This window comes from Parasteatoda tepidariorum, chromosome X2 (genome assembly GCF_043381705.1).
Source record: "Parasteatoda tepidariorum isolate YZ-2023 chromosome X2, CAS_Ptep_4.0, whole genome shotgun sequence".
Classification (NCBI taxonomy): Eukaryota; Metazoa; Arthropoda; class Arachnida; order Araneae; family Theridiidae; genus Parasteatoda; species Parasteatoda tepidariorum.
The window spans coordinates 27,069,571-27,094,730 of NC_092215.1; the positions used below are offsets into that span (position 1 = coordinate 27,069,571).

General features: G+C 26.3%; 1 protein-coding gene across 6 annotated transcripts in view; it reads right to left on the reverse strand.

Moving 5' to 3' along the window:
- LOC107455119 (glycerol-3-phosphate acyltransferase 1, mitochondrial) overlaps positions 1 to 25,160 on the reverse strand; it is a 108,868-nt gene that overhangs the window by 43,427 nt on the left and 40,281 nt on the right. For 3 of the 6 annotated variants that reach the window (XM_071188268.1, XM_016072571.3, XM_071188270.1), the window contains one exon: positions 10,110 to 10,314. In XM_071188268.1, coding sequence (XP_071044369.1) covers positions 10,110 to 10,229 — 120 coding nt within the window. In that variant the 5' untranslated portion in view covers positions 10,230 to 10,314. Of the gene's footprint in view, positions 1 to 10,109; positions 10,315 to 16,000; positions 16,310 to 23,898; positions 24,121 to 25,160 lie in introns of those variants that run through there. The other 3 variants (XM_071188265.1, XM_071188266.1, XM_071188267.1) reach the window with 3 other exon arrangements.

Sequence of the window (25,160 nt, forward strand, 5' to 3'; positions counted from 1 at the left end):
ATTTCGCATTTAAATTCTGTATCGGGTATCCCCCCCCCAAAAAAAACGATTATTTTAAAAATCAATTAAGGACGAAAGAGTCGATGTGAAAGGTTTGCTCCGTTCTGCTTAGGAAACAAGATTAATTCCCATTAAATATAAATATTTATCGCAAAGTTATTAAAAGATGGTACTACTAGCTACAAGTAACTTCTAGTTTTATTTTTATCTGAATTTAAAATTTAAGAATATCTGTAAACAAAAGAATTAATATCCGATGTGTGCATTCTTAATTATTATTTATTTATTTGCCTTATTTTATTCTAATTTGTCTGTTTATTAGTAAATATGAGCTATAACGAGAAAAACAGGCACGTATGCATGTTTTTATCGCATGTTTCAGTATTAAAACTTCGTATTTGTATGAAAAAATTTTTATAGCTACTATATTTTCAGCCATTCTCGTTATACCAGCTTTTACTGTATTTCAAATTTTGCAAAACAAAAGTATTGTTTGTAGCAAAAAAAATTATATTCTTAACGTTTTATTTTTGGCTAAATTTTAAAATTAAAGATCATCTTCATAAATATTTGAATGTTCATATCTAGTTATAGATAAATTAACAGTACGATATGAGCTTGCTTTAATTCGACAATTGGATGAATTAGACGATATGTTATATAAATATAGAATATTTATTATATCAAGTATTATATTAGTATATTATAATAATTATACCAAATTATTAGACGCACTGTAGTTTTTTAATAATTGCATGTTTTGCACGAGTTTATATGCAATACTTTTATTTTTAAACATACATGTAATGAGTTTTTATTAAGGAGATTTTTTATATACTTCCTATTTGTATTTGTTTTTAACGTATTGCATTGCAATGTTAACCTATTGATACACGTATATAAACAAGTGCAAGCCGGTTTCAGCCACGTAAAAACAATAGGGCTGTGTAATACCACCTGATAATTAAGATTTTACATAGAATCTTATAGTGCGTCTAATAATTTTGTCAGAGACTGAATGCTATTCCTATCATGTTAATAATACCCGTTTAGCTTGTTTGAATGTAAATTTATTACATTTCATACTTTTCAAGTGATAATTTTATGTTTTATATTTTTGTCGTTTTCTCGTATTTATGGTTCGAATTTAATGGTCAAAGCAGAAACGATTGGTCGAGGTCCTACTGTATTAATAAATCTGTAATAACAATCTAGTTTTCTCAGTTCAACTTTTTAATACTTAATACAAATTTATTACTTTAGTATTTTAATAAATTTAATGCTTTTCATACTTTTACGTTCGTAAATTTATTACATTTCATACTTTTCAAGTGATTATTTTATGTTTTATATTTTTGTCGTGTTCTGGTATTTATGGTGCGAATTTAATGGTCAAATGAGAAACGATCGGTCGAGGTTCTACTGTATTAATAAATCTGCAATAACAATTCAGTTTTTTCAGTTAAACTGTTTTATATTTAATGTAAATTTATTACTTTATTATTTTAATAAATTTAATGCTTTTCCTACTTATACGTACGTAAATTTATTACATTTCATACTTTTCAAGTGATTATTTTATGTTTTATATTTTTGTCGTTTTCTCGTATTTATGGTTCGAATTTAATGGTCAAATGGGAAATGATCGGTCGAGGTTCAACTGTATTAATAAATCTGCAATAACAATTTAGTTTTCTCAGCTAAACTTTTTTATACTTAATGTAAATTTATTACTCTATTATTTTAATAAATTTAATGCTTTTCCTACTTTTATGTATGTAAATTTATTACATTTCATACTTTTCAAGTGATTATTTAATGTTTTATATTTTTGTTGTTTTCTCGTATTTGTGGAGCGAATTTAATGGTCAAATGAGAAATGATCGGTCGAGGTTCTACTGTATTAATAAATCTGCAATAACAAAAGAACATAATTATTTGGAGCTATTATTAATATCCATCATTTCTATTTGAAGAGTACCGTATTTATCATAGGTGTTTGAGTCACATTTAAGCCATTGTTTTTGCCACTTATAACTCACCTGATATGTCCAAGGCCAAGGATAAAGATAAGGAAATGTATAAATCAATTTCATTATGTGTCTAATACTTTCCGTGATTGTTATAAAATATGTAAATGATTGAGAAAAAAAAAGCTCCAAACAGACAAACATAAGTTGTTGGCTATTAGATTTGCGTCACACGAAAAAACTCATGCCAGTGAATAAAAATAAATAAATAATACAACTGCTGTTAAAGTCTGATAGCTAAGGTAAATTAATTTCGCGGGAAGTTAAGTAAGGAGAAAATTAACTGTTAACTTTTTTAATATATAAGTTCTAAATTTCGGTTTGGTATTAGTACACAGAAAAAAAGCTTCTGGTAAAATTACCGCACTCTATGGTATTGACATTTCTGGTAAAAACAAAACTAATTCTGTTTAATAAAACCAAAATATAAGGTATTTAAACCATTCATTTGGTAATTTTTTTCCGGAAATTCCGGTTTACAAAATTATAGTTTTTATTACCACTTACTTAGTATTAAATACAAAGCTGAAAAGTGAATTTAACCGAATAAATGATTTTTATGCCATACTTTAAGGTATTATCATAAAATTACCAAATTTTACCACATCTATTAAACTTTATCACATGTTATAAAACAGTATTTTATGGATAATTTAACCAAAAGCTTTACCAAAGTGCTTCAGTAAAAATTATCGAGCTCTTTGGTAAAAATTAATTTTTTGGTGTTTCCCTAAAGCCAGAAACACTGTAAATTTTACCATTACTTATAATAACTTATCTAAATAACTTATAATCTACTGTCTAATACTGTCTAAAATAACTTATGAGTAAAACGTACTGGTACCCTGATTCCCGGTATTTCTTACGGTAAAATACATTTTTTCCGTAAAATTTTGCAGAGTAAAAAAATTTGATAAATCGTGACTTTTCCAGCAATATTAGCTGTAAAATCACTGAATCACTGTAATTAAATAAACATTGCTATGATAATTATGGTAAAACACTTTATGGTAAAGTATAGATTTTGCGGATGCTGTACTCGCGATGCCAGTACTCTTTTAACCTTTACCTTAAATTTTTACCGTGTGCTTCTTAATAAGTACTCATCTACTCCTTTTTTTTCTTATGCTCACAAATTTTATTAAAACCCTTAAGTAAAGTTTAAAATTAGAATCTGAAGTATCATCCACGTTTGACTTCTTAACTGCAAATGTTATATGTTTCCACATTATGGTGACACAACTGATCGGGTATGTTTACGGTGAAGGTTCGCACTTTGTGACAGAAGGAAATGTGACATCATTTATGGACAACACTTTTTAGAAAAAGTATTGGATTCTTGTGCTAACTTAATTCTTCGCTTTAAGCTAAGAAATTAAACTGTAACTGTATTGTAAAAAATCATATTTTAGCATGCGAAATAATTTCAGAAAATATTTTTTTAGAAAATATTTTTTTAAACATTTATTTAGTTTAAATTTGTTTTCATTAATATTCAATAGAATCAAGCGACTTTAATATTTTTTTTAGCTTTTGAATCAATCTTTAAAAATCAGCAAAAGAACTGTTTTAAATATCTGTTACTTTTCAAGATCTAATCCGTCTGACTTTTGTCAATATTCGTTTCTGCTTTAAACGTCAGGTGATCAAATTAAGTGATGTATGTTAACTTGATCACCTGTCTGGCAAAGAAGGTATTCCTTTTTTTTATCCAACAAAGTGCATATCGCCAATTGAGTTTAAAACAGATTTTAAGATACAAAAATAACCTGCAAATTTCTTTGTCTATTTTGAAATAGTACTTTTAAAATTGAAGATTGTTTAAAACAGCAATTTTCATCGAAAATTCTTTAAGTCAATTTCTTTTAGTCAGCTAGTGAAAATCAATGTGAACTGCAAGATTAATTTAATAGAAGTATATTTTCCTTTCGGGCAACTTCAATAAGAAATATACTTCCAAATTTTACACTATATTGTAAAACATTTCAGATCAAATCCGGGTAAAAAGTCCCCATACTCTGGATCCGGTATTTTTTACCAAAATTCATTTTTACCGGAGTAAAAAATTTGATATACCGTTCTTTTTGCAGTAATAATTACCTTAAAATCATTGATTTACGATAATTAAATGAATATTACTCTAAACATTACGGTATAATATTGACAGTAAAAATTGGGTAATGATTTTGCTAAACTAACAATAAAACATGTTTAATGATGTGATAAAATGTAGTAAATGTTGGTAATTTTATCATGATTTCTCAGATCATGGCCTAAAAACCATTTATTTGGTTAAATTTCCATTTCCATTTTGTACTTTTACTAAATGTGTGAAAAATAAGAACAGTAATTTTTAGAACTGGAATTTCCGGTAAATCGCTACCAAACGAACTTAATTAAATTTACCAAATAAATTATTTAAATACCGTATATTTTGGTTTTTATTAATAGAATTATGGGCTTCTTAAATCAGAAAAATCCTTACCATACAGTGCAGTAATTTTACCAGAAATTTTTCTCTGGAAAAACCAAAACACATATGCACTTTTTATTTACATTTTAATTCTTAAACTCAAATTTGCTTACATATGTAAAAATTTTAGCTCGATTTATCAAGTAAATCTTGGGGTACATTACTTGTGTTCTTTTATCCTAAAAATTAAAGATTACGTTGAAAAAAGCAATTTAACCAATCACTCATCAATTTATACTTTAATAATTTATATTTTCAAGAAGAAATAGAATTTTTTTACATCATAATTCTAAACCGAAAATTCTCTTTATACATGAAAATTTTAGCTTGATTAGCATGTCATATTTGGGGAACTTTTATCATCAGTTGATAGCTAAATCAAATATTAAGTTAGCAAAAATAATTAAATTACCCGTTTATAAATTGTCTGCTCTCTAAAAAATTTCCCAATCAAGTTACTGTATCAAGTACCGGCACTACAGTAAATGGATTTTGCTAATACATCCTCCGTAAAATCCTTTTTATCGTCAAATCCATTTTTACTGTAAAATACTATACCGTAATTTTTACAGTAATATTTGCTTAATTAGAATGATCCAGTAATTTTACGGTAATTATTACTGTTAAAATTAAAGTATATCTGATTTTTATGTTCCGGAACAAGTTCCGGTAAAAATGGATTTCACGGTAAAAAGTGCCAATACCCTGAGTGCCGGTACTTTTTACCGCAATTTGATCCGGACAATTTGATTCTTACAGTGTACCTGTTTCAACGAGCCACTGAATTGTTGTACTGCCAGTGATTGCTTATAGTAGGTGTAACTATATGACAATATATTTAAGAAATTATTGTTTAAACCATACTCTTTGAAACGTATCACAGAAAAAGCATAATTAATTCCTGTTTTGAAGAAATAAAAATGAAACACATTTAATAAACTATTTCAACTGGAATAATTTTTAAATATTTCTTCTTCATTCAAGCGAGCTCAAATATTCAGTAATCTTTTCATTCAAAACTTAAGCCATTCAGACATTTTTCAAAAAGCTTTACTTAACCCTTGTAATTATGAGGTAATTACTACCTGTCACGAAGGCATCAAAAACATTAAATACAATTCTTTTCTTATAAACTTGGATATCAAAACTCAATCAACTTTAAAGGAAACTTAGCGTAGTAAATATTCCTTTTTGTAAGTTAATTAATTTATTAAGTATGCGGAAATTTAAATACCGCTTATTAAAAGAGATTGAAGAATTCAGAAATGGTACTTTAAAAAAAAATCTTGATTTCGAAAAAAGTAATAAATAAAGTAATTTTCAACTATTGAATTTACAAGAAGTTTATTTTAAAAAAATTTTTGTATGGAGATTTGCACATTTTAAGAGATAATAACAATGAAATAAACATTTGCCACCTCAAAGATTGTTGCAGGTAATTTCTTGTCTAATTTAATCCATTTATTCCCTTATGTGAACATGTTCTTTTTTAAGAAAGCTAAAAGGTGGTAGCCTGTTTATTTAATTCTTCGTATTTAGTTCGTAAAATTATGACATTCATGATTATTGTAACTATATAATATTAATAAAAATAGTTTTAAACCAATTGGAAGTCATTAAAATACGATTTTTTCAAGGTTAAAAGGGGTTGCTTATAGTTGAAAATATCCATTTGCTTTGAGTTCTAACCCATTTAACAGAGAACCATCAATTTTACGTCAGAAATACGTATATTTCACCTTTAAATTTTATATCCAAAAAACGCAAAATTATATGCAAACAAATTCGTCTATTTTGCAAATATTTTATCAACCCTTTTATACTAGGAAAGAATAAGCTCGTTATTTTTACATATTTCAATGATAAATTTTTTTCGCCAATAATACGCAGAATACACAGAGGCATCTTTACTGAATCTAAATAGTAAATTCATTTCGTCAATATTGCGTAAAATGTACAAAAATATTTTTACACTATACTGAAGATTTTTACCAAAATCTAAATTGTAAAATATGCGTCAACATTTATACGTTAAGTGTATAAAAACTTTCTTACCGAAATATAAACGGTAAACTTGCTTCGTCAATAATATATAGAATATACGAAAGCTATCTTACCGAAGGGTAATTGGTAAAATACATTCTGTTAATAATACGTAAAATATACCGAAACTTTTTTTACCAAATATCCCGATGGTAATATCATTTCGTCAATATTACGTAAAATGTACAAAAATATTTTTACACTATACCGAAGATTTTTACCAAAATCTAAATTGTAAAATATACTTCAACATTTATACGCTAGGTGTATAGAAACTTTCTTACCGAAATTCAAATGGTAAACTTCCTTCGTCAATAATATATAAAATATACAGAAGTTATCTTACCGAAGAGTAGTTGGTAAAATGCATTCTGTTAATAATACGTAAAATATACCGAAGCTTTTTTACCAAATATCCTAATGGTAATATCATTCCGTCAATATTACGTAAAATTTGTGCATAAAGTGTATTGATTTTTCCAATTTCCCAAAAGCTTACGTTTAATTCGCGTATTATGCTACATGGAATTACCTACTAAATTTTTTTGAAAGGCACATTTCTCAGTCACTTCAAACTGTTACATTTGTTCCCACTTAGCAGGAAATGGGTAAATTGAATTAAAATGACAGTCTTAAAATTAAAAAAAAATCGCGTTGCTTCAAATATGTGGCTGCATTAAGTGTGAATGTAGTACATAACAGGACGCTACATCGTGAATTTTCGACATTTTTATCAATATCACGGAAACGATCGTTTAAAAAGTACATAGTACATCTTAAATACCATATATTACGATAAATATCTAATAAACATTAAATATCGGATGTACGACAATGGTAAATATCGAATGTATGATATTTATCATCAACTTTAAATAACGAATATGATACTGTTGCGAGTATTACAGATAATTATAATTATTGAATACAATAATATCGTAATATTTATGAATGATAAATATCGGATATGAAACTATTACAAATATTATCTATAAAGACAATTATTGAATATAAAATTATCGTGTTTATAAATTTAATTTGACCAATGTAAAAATAATGCAAATTATACTAATAGGAAAAATATCGCGATATATCTGGATATATCAATTTCTTTCAGACGATATATCGATGGATATCGATATTGACTCTCAATATATTATGAAATATCATTAACTCCTTATCACATATTACAATATTAAAACTCTATGTAACCCAGCACTAACGTGAAACTTCTTACCTTATACATCCCTGTTAAATTTCAGTTTTTACTAAAATCGCAGCATTAAAACTTTAAGTAACCCAGAACTAATGTGAAACTTTTTATCTTTATACATCCCTATTAAATTTTACTTTTTACAGAAATTGCAACATTAAAACTCTACGTAACGCAGAACTAATGTGAAGCTTTTGATCTTACTTCTCCTTTATATTTCAATTCTTACAGAACTTTTAGTGAGTCCTACTCGTTCACACTAAAAATGAAGCTGGTTTTAGTTAATTAATATGTATCTCCCTCAAGGTAACATAACACGAGTTGATTGTCTGATCAGTTAGCTGAAACAGTCGTGAAAGTAAGATTAAAAGTTAACCTTCGTCACAACATTTAGGGTCAAGAGTATTCGCGTCAAACTTCTTTTTTTTCCCCTTCACTTTGGTAGGGGGTACTTTGAAATGGAGCTCATTGGTTGGAATTAAAAAGAATTTTGGACTTAAACAAATATGTATTTTCTTCCTTTATTAAAATCCTTATAACAATCCTGATTTACAAGTTTTTTTTAATAAATGAAATAATTTTTTAATGGGAAAAGATTTAGATGTTTTGTAATAAAATGCTAAGAAATTATGTTTTTAAGCTTGTTATTTAGTCTTAAATTGACACAGTAATAAAAATGTAGAAAAAAAAGTCTAAATTACTGATTTTTAAAGTTTTCTTTTACCACACTGTGAAAAAAAAAACGTTTGGTCAAACTACCAGAAGATGGCAAAATTTTCCGTGCTTCTGGCTATATGGGAACACTAAAGAGCTCTGTATTTTTTACCGAAGTGTTTTGGTAATGATTTTGGAAAAATTAGCAATAAAATAGTGTTTTACTATATATGTTTTAAAATTTGGTCATTTTATCATGATACTTTAGAACACGACATGAGACCACTTATTCGAAGAAATGTACTTTTCAGTTTTCTATTCTTTACTAAATGTGTGATAATAGAACAATAATTTTGATAACCAGAATTGCTGCTATATCAGTACAATATGAATACAAAAATTTATAAATGAATGGTTTAAATATCTTACATTTTGGTTTTATTAACCAGAGTTATGTTGTTTTTTTTAACCAGAAATATCATTATACTATGCAATACAGTAATTTTTGCACAAATTACTTCCTCCGTGTATGTTAATACAGTGATGCTGTGGTGAAAAAATTTTTCAATAAGATAAATTTGATCAAATTTTTGTAAACCAAAGTGCGTGCCGAATTAATGACGGTATTTTTCAGTGGTAAAACCTATAATCCCTCCTTTTTTATTAATAATTTATTATTTTAAATTTTCTGTGTCCCATTAAAAATGAAAAATTTACTTTTGAGATGAATTACTTTTTCTAAATAAAATTTACAGAATCAAATAAATTTTTCAACATTTACCAAATTTTATGACATATTATAAAACCATATTTTATTGTCAATTTTACCGAAATCATTAACAAAGCTCTTCAGTAAAAATACTGAGCTCTTTGGTATTCCCCTAGAGTCAGAAACACCGTAAATTTCACCACCATATTCTAGTAGTTCAGACCATAGTTTTCTGCTCTGTGCACTAAAGGTTAGCCAGGTAAGGCGCACTTACGTACTAAGGTAAGGCACACTTAAGGTAAGCAAACGAATATTTTTATAGAAGGGTCAAACAAAATAAATTATTTTAGAAAAAAAAAATAACGATTATTTTAAAAAACTGTTTCAAAAGTGCTCAGTACTAGATTTTGAACCTACTGACTATCGTACTCATTGAACCCCTTATTATATCTAACGTTAATTTAAAAATTATTCGACAATCTTATGCCTGCGTTAACTAGAAAAACACTAATGAGTCCCAATTAATCTGCGCAGAACAGTACATATTTAATCACATGACTTCGGAATTATTTTTTAAAAAATGATGGGAGAAGTATAAATTTCTAATAACTAGAATTTATTACAAACTATTTACCGTACCTAAAAATGGTTTAACTAGCTGTTTCCTTAAATAATTACGAGTCTCTCTTACTAGGTTAAACAAAATAAATTATTTTAGTAGGGAAAAATAACCATTATTTTAAAAAACTGTTTCAAAAGTGCACAATACCAGAGTTTGAACCTACTGATTATTGTACTCATTGAACCCCTTATTATATCAAACGTTGATTGAAAAATTATTCGACAATCCTATGTCTGCATTAACAAGAAAAACACTAATAAGTCCCAATTAATCTGCACAGAACAGTACATACTTAATCACATGACTTCGGAATTATTTTTTAAAAGTGATAGGAAAAATATAAATTTCTGTTACAAACTACTTACCGTGTCTAAAAACGGTTTAACTAGCTGTTTCCTTGAATATTTACGAGGCTCTTTTTTTGAAATAGGCAAACTATTTACAAGTCCAGTCCTTCGTCTTGAAGACGATTCCATGATAGGCATTGTCTCAGCCTGGCCAGATTTAATAAGGCGTTTCCAAGATTCTTTCAAATTTGATATTCTCCGTGAAGCTTCACTTAAGCTTACCCTAAAACAAAATAAAGTATTATGATTAACATTTGCATCAAATTATTAGTCGATGTAGCGTCCATCAGTGTGTTAAATAAATATTCCTAAGCAACTGAAGCGGTACACAAAAAACGATACATACTAACAATTCATTTCATGAAATGATTAAACTATTACAAATTTTGAAAAAAGAATGTTCATTATCTTTTTACTAAAATACCTATCAATATTAATTCAGATAATTAAAATACCAGATAATAAAACATATCTTATTTATCGTATCATATCTAATTAATCATTTTAATTACGCCATATATCACACCTTATTATCATTATTAATCTCGTTAATAAATCATATTCTAAATATTTCTATATTTTCAACACCAATGCTGTATAAAAACATTAATGCTTATACGAATTTAAAATATTCAGATGAGTGTTTTTAAATAAAGCAAAAGAAAGTCAAATAAAACGTATAAATGCATGATAAAAAAAAATGCCAAATAAAATATTTTTCGGTTCTGTAAAAGAAATATATTATTTTTCATAAATTATCTAATTAGAGTTTTTCTTTTTCGTTAAATTTGCTTAAACACCAGTTTTACAGAGTTTTTTTTTTCTTTTTTTTTTAATCTCATTATTTAGTTACCACTAGATTTTGTTCATATTATAGCTCCATATTTATAGCTCTCTGCTTCCATGTAGGTATTTCCTAATTATCAATCTTTAATTAAAAATATTCGGAAGAAAAGTTTGGATTCAAGTTACTTTTTAAATTAAGAATAATTTTTTCATCCGAAATTTTTTCAGAAAGAAACATAGCTGGCATGAAAATGAAAAAATAAGCATTTAACAAAAGTACATACTTCTTATCTGAATTTTATGCATGATTTATAGTTGTAAATTGTAAGTCAAATGAAAGGCTCTTAATGATCGTTAGAAACTAGTCAGAATCATTTGTGCCCTATAATTTTATTTCCTGATGTGATGACGACCAATTGATTTAATGTCTTATTTAATCTTTTTATGCAATTCTATAATTATCAATCTTAAATTTAAATATTTGGAAGAAAAATTTGGAATAAGCTTAGTTATAAAATTGAGAGAAATTTTTGTACCCAAAAATGTTTCAGAAAAAAATATATCTGGCATAAAATGGAAAAATATACACTTTTTAACTGATTGTTTGCGTGTTTCATAGTTGCAAATTATAAGTCAAAAGGAACGTTCTTTATGCTCGTTTGCAACTAGTTGGAATTGTTTCTGCTTTCTAATTCTATTCGCTGATGAGATGATGCAACCATTAATGGATTTAATGTCCCATTTAAGCCATTAAGCGTCATTTGATGTTCCATTTATTGAGTACTAAATATAATGTGATTTTATTTTTAGAGATAATAAAAACAGGTTATTATCTAAATTCATAATCATATTTTTAAAGGAAATTTTGAGAAGAGTTTGTATTTTTATCATGCAAATTAACTACGTTTCACTTTAAATTTGTGTTCAATCAGTAATATGATAACAGAAATAAAGTTGTATTATAATATCAGCATAAAAATTGTTTAACTAATTTATTGAATCTCGTATAAAATAAATAAAACTCGCGTTAAATAAATTTATTTAATACGACAATATTATTATATTTTATGTGAAAACCTTAAAAAAAAGTCAGTTTAGAAATTGCTTTAAGAAAAAAAATACAAATATTTCTTAAATAAAGTGGATTAATCAATATAAATTAAAACAATAACTGTAAACTCTATATGAATTATAGAGTGGTAGGTTATTAATCGAACCAAATCAGTTTATATGGATTATATAGTGGGTCATTAGTAATCTAGCCAACCACTCTATAATCCAGATGGAGTGATTTGGTTACAGTAACAGCCAACTACTTCATAATTCCTATAGAGTGGTCCGGTTATATTAATAACCAACTACTCTATGATCCATATAGTGTGATTCGGCTTGATTAATAATCATCTGACATAACAATTTTCTTTGTATCTTAAATGTTTTAACAAGTATTAATAAAATGGACTAGGAAAAAGTATGTCACTTCATTGCAATAAAACAACTAAGTAATAAAATTATTAAGTATTTGACAGTTTTCAAATTACTTCTCTTTAATTTATTTTAGAATAGGTTAGTTCCCTTTTATGATTAAAGCTTTAAATATTTTTATTAAAATGATTTTCAGAGCAAAAAATTACTTATTAACATCAAATATTATTTTAAAAAATCGGTAAACAAATGAAAATATGAAAATTTTTTATCTCAGTTACGTTACAGGACAGATCATTTTAAAGCAGTGAAAATATGTCGAAAATATAACCATAGAAATATGAGGGACGAATACGTTGATATCATTAAAAAAAATTATAATTATAAATACATTTAAGGAAATTACTTTTCTAATAGTAAGAAAAATCATAATTATAGCTGCAATACAAAAATAGGAATTGTTGCAATGAAAACATAAGAAGTTCGAAACACAGTTGTGTTATGACTAAAGAAACATGAAAAAAACATGAATAATTGTCCACCCTGTCATGCTATAAATAAATGTTCCTGTAGTAGTTTGCAAAAATATGACAAATAATAGTCTTAGTAACGTTTTAAATAAATAATTTTAAAGCAAGAAAACAAATTTTTTTTCGAAATAGTATGATAAGAGCTAAGAAAAAAGGAAATCGCTCTTTTGAACTTATTAAGGAACAGAATAAGTAAAAATCCATATAGAATAAGGAATTTTTTCTTAAATACTGCTTGTATAGAAATAAAAATGTAAAGTTCAGATTCAAATGCCACATAAAATAAATATTCGAAATGTTTGCAATATTACATCAGCATAAAAGAATAAGAAAACTTTTTAAAAAATATACGGATAGAAACGTATATAAAGTTCAAGAAAACCAGTTTCTTTTTCAAACTTTTTTTTCTGTAAGATGATAAAAAAATATAATCTTTTTCGTTTTTAAAACTGACACTAGTTAAGACGAACACAGAATAACAATACGATAAGCTTAACGTCAAACATATTTCTCCATCAGAGGAAATTATTTTCTAATTCACAGCTTGTTTTTCTGAAGCTCGTTTTATACTAAACACTTAATAAATAATAAGCATATTTTTAAAACTAATCTTTTCGTAAACTCTTTAAAATATTTAAAATCAAGACTGTGAAAAGATTTTTTTTCAATACTTTAGGTATATGAGCAAAGAAATCGTTTAAAAATAGCCAGATTTGTATGAATACTAATAAATCAGAAGTAATCAATTAAATAATATTACACCCTCACAAAAGAAAAATGTACTTAAAAGTAGTAAAGCGCGTACTTATAATAATTCCAAGAAAAAAATTACTAATTCCAATAATAATTCCAAAAGATCATCCATCTTATTTAAAAGAAGAAGATTCTCAGTTTTTCATAACCTTTAACTCATTATTGTACTCAATCATGGCATTTTAAATAAAACTTTTATATGTGCCTGATATCACTATAGAGAGCGAAAACTTAATTAAACCATTTGAAAATGTTTTATTAACACTCATAGTACTTATCTGCAAATATAATTAAATTAAAGTTTCAAAGTTCCGGGCTTGCAAAATTTAAAATTTCTTAAACCAATTGAAATATATGTTCTCAAGTCAGTTTATGACCACGATGCTTGACGCAACGATCTCAAATATTACGTTTCTTCCATTAACCGGATTTCAACGCAACACTTGGTCAACAATTGGAAATTGTAGTATGTTAGTAAAATAATTCAATAGTTTTAAGACACATAATTTCTAAAAAAAATTGAAAAAACAAAATTTTATGGAATTTTTAAAAAAAATTCCTTTTATTAAAATCTGTAGCTCATTTATAAGATTTCAGATGTTTAAATTTTTTAAAAGTTTAATATCTTTACCTTTTTAAGACTAATCCCACAAAATAAATTGAATATTTAACTGAAATACCCTTAAATCCAAACTCAAGTTGAAAAGAATAACTTGGCTGACAAAATTTAAAAATTCTTAAATATAATCAAATAATTCCTAAATAAATTCAATTCAAATTCTGGAGCCAATCATGACTACGATGTTCGACGTACAAAGCATTACATTTCGTTTTCCGAAATATTACTTTAATCGAATTTAAAGTCAATATATTAAGACTTATAGAATTATTGTCTATTAGGAGGAAAATTCGACATTTTTCAGACACTTAATTTGTAAAATTTTGTGAGAAAAATGTGATTTTTCACTGAATTTAAAAATAAAAGTTTTGTAACAACAAACATTTCAAAATCAAAATTTCATTTTTGAAAACATATTTGAATAACATATTTATGTGTGAAGTATATTGAATTAGTTAAAAATAATATCAGAAAATAAATGAATATTTATTAACTGATAAATTAAAATTAAAGCTTCAAAAAATATCCTGGTTTGAAAAGTTTAAAAATTTGTAAGTCAATTATAATTACGATGTTCACAAAAAATATTGTCTTTCCTTCCCTGATTCCATTAATTACCGGAACTTAAAAGTTAACACTAATTCAAGCAAATATCATTAAAAAAATATAAATATAGCTTATAAACAAATAGAATATTTACCTACTAATATTTTTAAACTAAAGTTTCAAAAATATCCAGACTTGCAAAGTTTAAAAAATCTTCAACTTATTCAATGAAAAGTTTCATTTTCCGAAGTTATATTTTAATCAAATTTAAAGTCAATTAATTAAGACTCATATATAAGGGAAAAATGCGACATTTTTCAAATACTTAATAAGATCAATGTGATTTTTTATTGAATTTAAAACTTAAAGTTTTACGATAGCAAACATTTAAAAATCAAAATTTTATTTTTGAAAATATATTTGAATAAAATATTTATATGTGAAGTATATTAAATTAGTTAAAAATAATATCATAAAATAAACAGAATCTTTATTAACTGATATATTAAAATTAAAACTTAACAAAATATGTCTTGAAAATTTTAAAAATTATAAGACTCATTCAATAAAAAGTTTGCAAGTAAATTATAACCACGATGTTCAACACGGCATTCGAAAAAAATATTTTTTTTCTTTCTCTGATGCAATTTATTAATGGACCTCAAAAGCTAACACTAATTCACTCAAAATCATTAAAAAAGTATAAATAAATCTTATAAACAAATAGAATATTTACCTACTAATTTTTTAAAACTAAAGTTTCAAAAACTCTCCCGATTTGCAAAGTTTAGGAAATCTTAAGCCTATTCAATGAAACGTTTTTAAATTAATTATGATCACTAAATATTATCCTTCCTTCTGTGATTTTATAAATTTTCTAAATTTGAAATTTATACTAACTCAAGCAAATTTAATAAAGAAAGATATAAAAAATACCTCGTAAAGCGAATATAATTTTTTTCTATTGATGCATTCAAACTAAAATTTTAAATATCCTGGCTCGCTAAGTTTAAAAAAATCTTAAACTGACTCCAGAAAAATTGTCTAAACATTTTTAAAATTGCCTTTAAAACATTTTTAAACTGATTCAATAAAAAAGTTTTTAAGTTAATTACGTTCACGACAATCATAAAATATCACTCTTCCTTCTGTGATCTTATAAATTAAATAAATCTAAAGTCTACACCAACTCCACCAAATTTAGTGAAACAATTTTAAAAAATACCCCATAAAACAAATAGAATATTTACCTACTGATGTATTCAAAATAAAATTCCAAACAATATCCTGGCTTGAAAAGTTTAAAAAATCTTAAACTGTTTCAATAAAAAGTTTCAAGTCAAATATGATCACTGCTATCGCAAAATATTATTCTTCCTTCTCCTATGATATCCATTAATGGAAATTGAAGTCAACACTGCTTCAAGCAAACAAATCGCTCAACTAAATGGCTCAATTTTTTTAAGGTTACAGTATAAAGTTTATAGTATCAACTATTTCTGATGAATTGATCTCGAAATTTGTTTGGATGCATTTATCAACACTTTAATTTTGTAAGAGCCTCCAAAGATAAAATTGCCTCTCAATTCAAAAGAATTTCTATATTTAGAACGATAAAACAAGATATTAATCTTTCATTTTGTGTACAAGATTCACTACTTCTAAAAATAGAGTGAAGAAAACTTATGTCGCAATAAGCAATGATAGGGAAGGCAAAAAAATAAGTTCAATGGGAATACGTTTTACATAAAAAAGTTAGTTAAAATGTGGTAAGAATGTTTGATAAGAGTTAAATGAACGCAACAAGAAACCAACGTTGCCGGGGTGATGTGCAAAAGTCAAATTAAAAACAATGTGTTATCTTTACGTCAAAACAAACATTTTAAAAGCTATTTCCAAAGTCCATTTTATATGTGATGATTGCAAAGTGGCTTTTGTTACACAAAATTTGAATATCACTCACTAATACGTTCAATTTGCTATTTTATCAGAGAATGACGTTTAGATAATTTACTTTATTGCAACCACTTCGATTGATCAAAAACCTCTTTATTAATGACTTTCATTCAATATAGAAAGTGAAATTGATTTTTAAGATGCGCTAATTTTATCCATCTACAATTTACAGCATTTTTTTTTTCTTTACTGATTACACATTCAGGTTTAACTAAAAAAACTTTCTCCAATCAGAAAAATGATAATTAATAACTATTTATAAAACTAAAAGAAAAAATTGACAAAATCACTCATAATTTCGTGAATACATTGAATTTTGTAATTCAGTAAAATGTCAATTTAATTAAAATGATAACTTATGTAACAAATTAGAGACAGTTTGCAGGAATTTTTAACTACATATTATTTTTAGTTTATCTTCGTAGGGGTTATTCATTATTCTAAGTTTTAATTGCAATTGAACTCCAAACAAAAAAGCATAAATGTGTCGCAATCATTTGTTTTTTCAAATATAAGTTTGTAGAAAAACATATTTCATTTTCAGTTTTGCTCAACATTAGATGCAAAGAATAATTCATTATTATTACTAATATTTTTTACTACACTTTTCCCTTTCTTTCAGAAAAAAGTACTGTCAAAACTACCAGAATATGTTAAAATTTACTGTGTTTCTGGCTCTATGGACACACTAAAAAGCCTGTTAATTTTTACTGAGTAACTTTGATAATAATTTCGTTAAAATTAACTATAAAATATGGTTTTATAATGTAAGATAAATTTTAGTAAATGTGCTAAAATTAAGTATTTCCTCATGATACGTTAGCGCATGTCATAAAAACCATTTATTCGGTTAAAATAACTTTTCAGTTTTGTATTTATTACTAAATGTTTGATAATGAAAACTGTAATTTTGAAAACTGGAATTTCCGATAAACCATTACCAGATGAACAGAAAAACTACCAAATGAATGGTTTAAATACCGTATATTTTGATTTTACTATCCAGAAATATGGTTTCTTTTATCAGAAATGTCATTACCATGCAGAACGGAAATTTTACCGGAATTGTTTTTCGCAGCGCATAACTATAACAGAAGATAAAAAACAAAATTAATATTAGCCAATTAATATCTTTCACTATTTACAATTTTATGCAAGTTTCTTTGCTGCATTGGAGCATCATTTTCAGTACAAAACAGAAAAAAAAAGCAATGAAATACATCACAAATGAGCAATGTAATGTAAAAAAAGTTTGAAACAGTATCAACCATTTAAAGTATTTAAACTTAATTTACTTCGCATTGCTCGTTCGTTAAGTTTCTCATTGCTGTTTCTCTGTATTTTGCAGTGATGACAATGCTCAAATTTAGAATCGAAACTGTTATTCAACTTGGAACCCGATTTAGGAACAATAAATTATAACAACTAAAAGAGCCATTTCCGCCATGGATAAATATTGAGAGGAAAAAAAACTAAACTATTATGTTCTTAGTTTTGAGAATCCATTTGCATAAAATGACATCAGTTTCCTGTTTTCTTTTTTATAGCCATGAATGAAATACCTATAAAAACTGAATATATTCCTATTAACTGAAAACATATTTTCAAGCATTTGGTTTCAGATTAATTCAAAAATTTAATTTATTATATTTGAGTTCAAATTTATTCACTTTAAATGTATATTATTCAAATTTGCTATTTTTTTATATTAATAAAACCATCATATTCAAGTTCAAATTTATTCAATTTAAATTTTTAATGCTAGAATTCTAAGTAACTGAATTACTTGACTTTATTATGATAAATTATTATATCAGAATTAAAAATCACTGAATTTAAGTATATAATATTTTAATTCAAGCAAATTTAATTGTTTGATTTCATACTAATAAGTTATTTTAATTTTTTAACTTATTAACTTAATTCGGAATAAAAACTTGAAAAGTATATTCAAAATAATGATATATACTTATAACTTTCAAAATACAAATTTATTGACGCTTGACAGACTTGAAAATTACTAATGCAAATTTGATGAAATTCAGCGCATTTGCAATATTGTGAATGTGTATATTTCTCATTAAATCTTGTGTTCTGAGAGCTTTAAGTGAACATTTATTGAAATTAGTTATACTTTATATTGTATATCCGCTACTAGTATATTCAGATGGCAAATTAATTCGATTTCAATTATTATCAAAATGTTAAAAATCCATTAAGAAAGAACATTTATTGTTCCATTAAGAAAGAACATTTATCTTAGAACATTTTAGACGTTTTGCATTAAAAGTATTGTTTATTGGTAAAGTTAACATAGTACTCACACACAAGCTATACTTGGAAATAGAGACTCAAATCAACTTAAGTTTAAATTCATTAAATTCAAACTTATAATACTGGGATTCTAACTGAATTATTTGATTTCAGTATGAGGAATTAATTATATTAGAGCTCAAATTCACTTAATTTGGATGTATAATATTCAAATTCAAACTAATTGAACTATTTGATTTCATATTAACAAATTCATTTAATTTTTCATTTATTTATTGAACGATTTATTGAATTCTGAACTTGAAAAATATTTAAAATTATATTATATACTTATGATTTTTAGAATGCAAATTTATTGACTGCTGACAATCTTACAAAATTCATAAGGCAAATTTCATGAAATTCAGCATATTTGTAAGATTGTAAATGTGTATAAATCTTGCTCTCTCAAATTTTTAAGAGTATATTATTTGAAATAAGCTACACTTATAGTAGTCAGAATGCAAATCAATTGGATTTCAATTATTTTAAAAATCTCAAAAATTCCAGTAAGAAAGAATTTTTTGATTATCTTCGAAAGCTTTAGACATTTCGTGTCACGTGTATTGTTTATTGGTTTAGTTAACATCGCATTCAAGTCATACTTGGAAATAAAGGTTCTTGAAAATCTTCTAGATAAGTTATGCGTCGATAGGACAAAAATTTATCGTTTTTAGGGCCACTCTTTATTCACGTGAAAAGAATTGCTTTATACATTTTTTTAAAACTTATCGAGATTTAATTTGTCCTATATGACCGATACGGTATGTAGTGGTACGCACGTGTCAAGGCGGAACTTGACAAATGAATGAAGTTAAGCTTTAATTAGTTGTTCGAAAAAAATTACACTGTTAAAAATTCCTGATCAAATTACAGTATAAAGTACCGACACATTGGATGCTTCATCGTAAAATAGTAAACTATAATTTTAACAGTAGTGTTTATTTAATTAGAGTACTACAGTAATTATTACTGTTAAAATTCAGGTATATCAGGATTTCTTTGTTCCGTAACATGTTCCGGTAAAAATGAATTTCACGGTAAAAAGTTCCGGCCCCTGAGTGCCGGAACTTTTTTATTTTTACAGTGTGCAACGAAGAATTAGTGAAAAAAATTCTTAGCGAAATTGTTCGAACTTATCCAAGTCCATTAGAACATAAAGATACATTTCAATATTCTGACTAGAATAATGGGAGAGTGTTTGACACTACTCTTACACCCAACAATAAATAAATTTAAATTTTTCTTCAAAATAAATAAATTTAAAAAGAGCTATTCTTATAATTTGAAAGGCAAGGATCTCATTCCTTTTTAGATTTTGTGTGTGTAGTTTGTAAGCTGAAGTAATATTATTGCTCTTTGTTTACCAATCTTACGTTTTGCATTGGCAATTAAAACTCAAAAGTTTTAACATCATTTTAATAGGAGTAGTAAATGACGAGAAACAAAGAGTCGAAAATTTAACTTGCACGAATTTACTAATAATTAATTAAAAAGTGCTCTTCCACTCACCTCCTTCCACTGTGCAAAAGTAATATTATTGCTCTTTGTTTACCGATCTTACGTTTTGCGTTAACAATTAAAACTCGAGAGTTTCAACATCATTTTAATAGGGGTAGTAACTATGAGAAATAAAGAGTCGAACATTTAAATTGAAAGAAATTAGTAATAATTAAATCAAAAAGTGTTCTTCCATTTCTCCGACAAAGTATTGTGATTCGATTGAAGTTATGAAATTTTAATATTTTATAACGTAGATTTAAAATGCACAGTTAGATGGGTGGCATATCATTTTTTCTTAATTAATTAGTTAATTTCCCATCGTTTGAATTTAGTATGCTATTTACTTAGAAGACCAGATGAAAAGCAAATATTTTGTTTTAGCCTACAGATTTAATATAAGAAACATTAAGGAAACTAAAGTGTCTGAGAATACGCAATATCTGACATATAATACATAATGCTGCTTGGCGAGATGACAAATATGAAAGAAAAAATCAGTGCTGCAAGTGTATGCTTTTGGCTACGCCTTATAAGACAATATTCGACTGAGAAACACAACGCATAGCTGTATTTACCAGTAGTTTATGGGTTCTATTTTTTGCCGTCCACAAATGCACTTCACAAATCTCCTGACTGGTGATCACAGATTAACGAATTCATAACCTTCATCTCATGTCGAGAATTAGAAGATCATCTTTTCGCTGGTAAAATACTACTTCACTGTATCACACAGCCATTTTCTCTCCCTCCATCTTACTCACTAGATGGCAGCACTTCCTCTCTCAACTTATAAGGCAATTCTCAATTATTTCACACACTCCATTCATTAAAAGGGAAGCATAGCGTCAACATTTTATTTTGTAACAAGGTATTTTAGCTGTAAAATAAGAAGCACTGCTGTGTTAACCATCAGTTTAGGGGTTCTGTACTTTCTCGTGTCACCACTGGCACTTCACAAACCTCCCTAATTTTAATGTCAAAGGATAAACCATAAAAAGTAGTCCTGTTTTTCTTTTCATTGAAACTAGGTTTGCACTTTTTTTCATCAGCATAAACTCAAGTGTTAATTAAATAACAAGGAAGATTTGAAGTAAATTATAAAAGAAATCTTCCTTGTTATTAAAATTACCTTTCAGTACATGAAGAACAGATATTGTGGAAGATACGAAAGATTGAATACGGAGACACGGAAGCTTATGAAGCTGCTTCCCGAACTGAAGTGTAATTTAAAAAATAATGGAGGGTTCTTACGCAGGTTATAAGAAAAACACCTTCCTTGTTATTAAAATTATCCTTAAGTTTATGAAGATACAAAAAATAGCTTAAATTCTGGAAGCTTACACGGAGAAAGAAAATCTGTTGAAATTACCGTACTGTATGATAATGAAATTTTTGGTTAAAAAAAATAAGAAGAAAACATAATTCTGGTTAATAAAACCAAAATATATGGTATTTAAACTGCTCATCAGATAATTTTTCCGTTCTATTTGTAATGGTTTACCGGTAATTCTGGCTTTCAAAATTATAGTTCTCATTACCACGCATAAGTAGAAAATACAAAACTGAAAAGTAGATTTAAGCAAATAAATCATTTTTGTGCCATGCTCTAAAGTATCATGATAAAATTATTTTACTAAATTTAACAAATTTCATCTCATATTATAAAACCATATTTTATAGTTAATTTTATAAAAATCGTTACCAATGCGCTTCGGTAGAGTAAGAAACACAGTAAATTTTACCACATTCTTTTATTCCTGACCATACTTTTTTCTCATTGTATATCAGGTATAGAAAATACTATACAGTATATTATACATATTATGGTAGTGAATAACTTCAATTCATTTTAAACGTCTCAAATAACTCGCTTTGTAACTAAGTCAAAGTAACATTTTCCACTTAGTAGCATAATTTAAAGGCAGTTTCATCCCCCTCCTTATATCAATGATATGCTTTAATTCTTATAATAATAGTGGCTTGCAAATATTGATTTACTGTTCAATGAACTTTAACGCCTGGAATTTCTCAAGCGGCAAGGATGACAGATAATTCCATGGACTGTGCTGTATGTGATGCAGTTATAGATTTCTTCAAAATATGTGCGGTATATCGCAATTTTCAGGCCATTTTTTAAGCTAAGAATATTATGGAACACTTAATGAAAAGAATTTTTGTTTATTAACGTTTCACAGTGTTTGTATATCAGGTTTATTGAAATTAATTGTCCTATTAGCTTAGGATAATTACATTTATTTTAATAAAATAAAACTTACTATCTTATTCAATCACTGAGAAAAAAGAAATGAAAATTACCGCACTGTATGAAAATAACTTTTCTGGTAGGATAGAAATATAATTCTAATAATAAAACCAAATTATATAGTATTTATTAATCAACATTTTGTAATTTTTTATTCATATGGTAACGGTTCAACGGAAAATCTGGTTTTCAAAATTATAGTTCGTATTACCAAACATTTCGTAAGAAATACAAAACTGAAAAAAAATTTAAGCGAATAAATGGTTTTTATGCGGTACTTTACGAAATCATGATAAAATTACCAGATCTTACCATATTTACCAAATCTTATAACTTATTATAACACTATATTTTATGATTAATTTAACCAAAATCATTACCAAAGCGCTTCGGTAAAAATTACGGAACTTTTCGGTGTTCCCTTAAAGCCAGAAATACGGTAAATTTAACCATATCGACCATACTTTTTTCTTAGTGCTCTTAAGTTTAGCTCGTTTTCGTTATTTAATTAATAACTTTTTATATTTGTGAATACAAATAAAATGGAATAGGTGCTATTTTGAAAAGAGCTAATCGTTTAACATTAGAAGAAACAAACATATAAGTTAAGACTAATCAATAAAACAAAAATTGTCTTACGGACGCACTGTAGGGAAAATTTGTTAAGTTTGATATGCTTGTCCAATTTGGTTAAAGCACATAAGTTTTTTCAAAGACGCTATGGGATTAAGAACTGTATTTTTTTAGTTCTGAAAAAACATATTTTTATCAACTTATAGGTTAAACATCAACTTCTTTGCAATCATGAAGTTTAATCACTTACACTAAACTTGTAACGATATATGTATTGGATAAATTTTACACGTGGTCTAAAATAAATTTTGGTGATTAATAATTTGAAATTTTTTATTATAAAATTAATATATTCCTTGACCCCAGGCATTTTATACGTTTTTACAAATATTAACGTTAAACAAAGAAATTTTGTGAATTAATACTGCGTATTTAATTTACGTCATTAATATTAATCCTAAATCCATTGCATAGAGTAAAATATAAACCTTAAGCATTAAAAAATCTCTAGAAGATACAGTTAAATGAATTAAAACTTACCAATCAAGTAAAAAAATCATTTGTATGGACTAATGAAAAACAAACCACGTCTTGAGAAAGCGTTTATGTTTATCTGTTCATTATTTGTAAATATGAAAATGGTATCCTTAAGAAATGTCCTTCATTCTCTAACACTCTAATTTATTCGTTATAAATTCACTCCACGTTCGGATAAAAACTAAAAAAACAACTTTCAGTTTCAACAGCTACAAGTCTATTCATAATACGATTAGTTGACCCTTAGAATCCTATTCATTCATTGTCGGTTAATTTCGTTAAACTAGTTTTTGGTAGATCGATTTATTTATTTACCTTGATTTTTTTCAAAATTAATTACATCTTTGGGTCTTAAATGCTCTTAAAACATTCTTCTTCTTGATATAATGTTTTAAATAATTCCAGGAACTTGAAATATTGAATAAATAAGGAAGAAATGCTTAAGAAACAGATAAGGAAAACTTAATAATTGTAAGGAAAATGCTGATTCTGATTTAAATGCTGATTTAAGTTAATGTAACCGCTATTACAAGAAGCATAGAAGTATGATTTAACATATTATGCTAAAGCCAACTGTATGTATAATGTCCCGTTTGTTTTTTAACATCAATTTATAAATGCATTTAATAGCAATAATTTCATTATATAAGAACACATTGAGAAAAAAAGTAGTCAAAACTGTTGCAATATAGTTAAATTTACAGTGTTTCTAAAAATATGGAAACACAAGAAAGCTCGGTAATTTTTACTGAAGTACTTTGGTAATGATTTTGGTAAAATTAACAATAAACTATGATTTTAAAATATGTGGTAAAATGCAGTATATGGGGTAAAATTTAGTAATTTTATCATGATATCTTAGAGCATGGCGTAAAATCCATTTATTCGGTTAAATTTGTTTCTAAATTTTGTATTTTTTACTAAATGTGTGGAATTAGAATAGTAATAATAATCAGATTAATAATTTTAAAAAACAGAATTTTCGGAAAATTGTTGCCATATGAACGGAAAAATTACCAAATTAATGGTTTAAATACCGTATATTTTGGTTTCATTATCAGAATAATGGTTTCTTACCAGAAATATCTTACCATATAATATGGAAATTTTACCAGAATTTTTCTAGTATAATACATTAACTTAAATAAGATTCAGCATTTTCGGGTTAAAATTACAATTTTTACTTTTCTTAACATAATGAAACATAGAAACACGCTTTAACATTTTATGCTAAAATCTTATGTCTCATCAGTTTTTTAAACAAC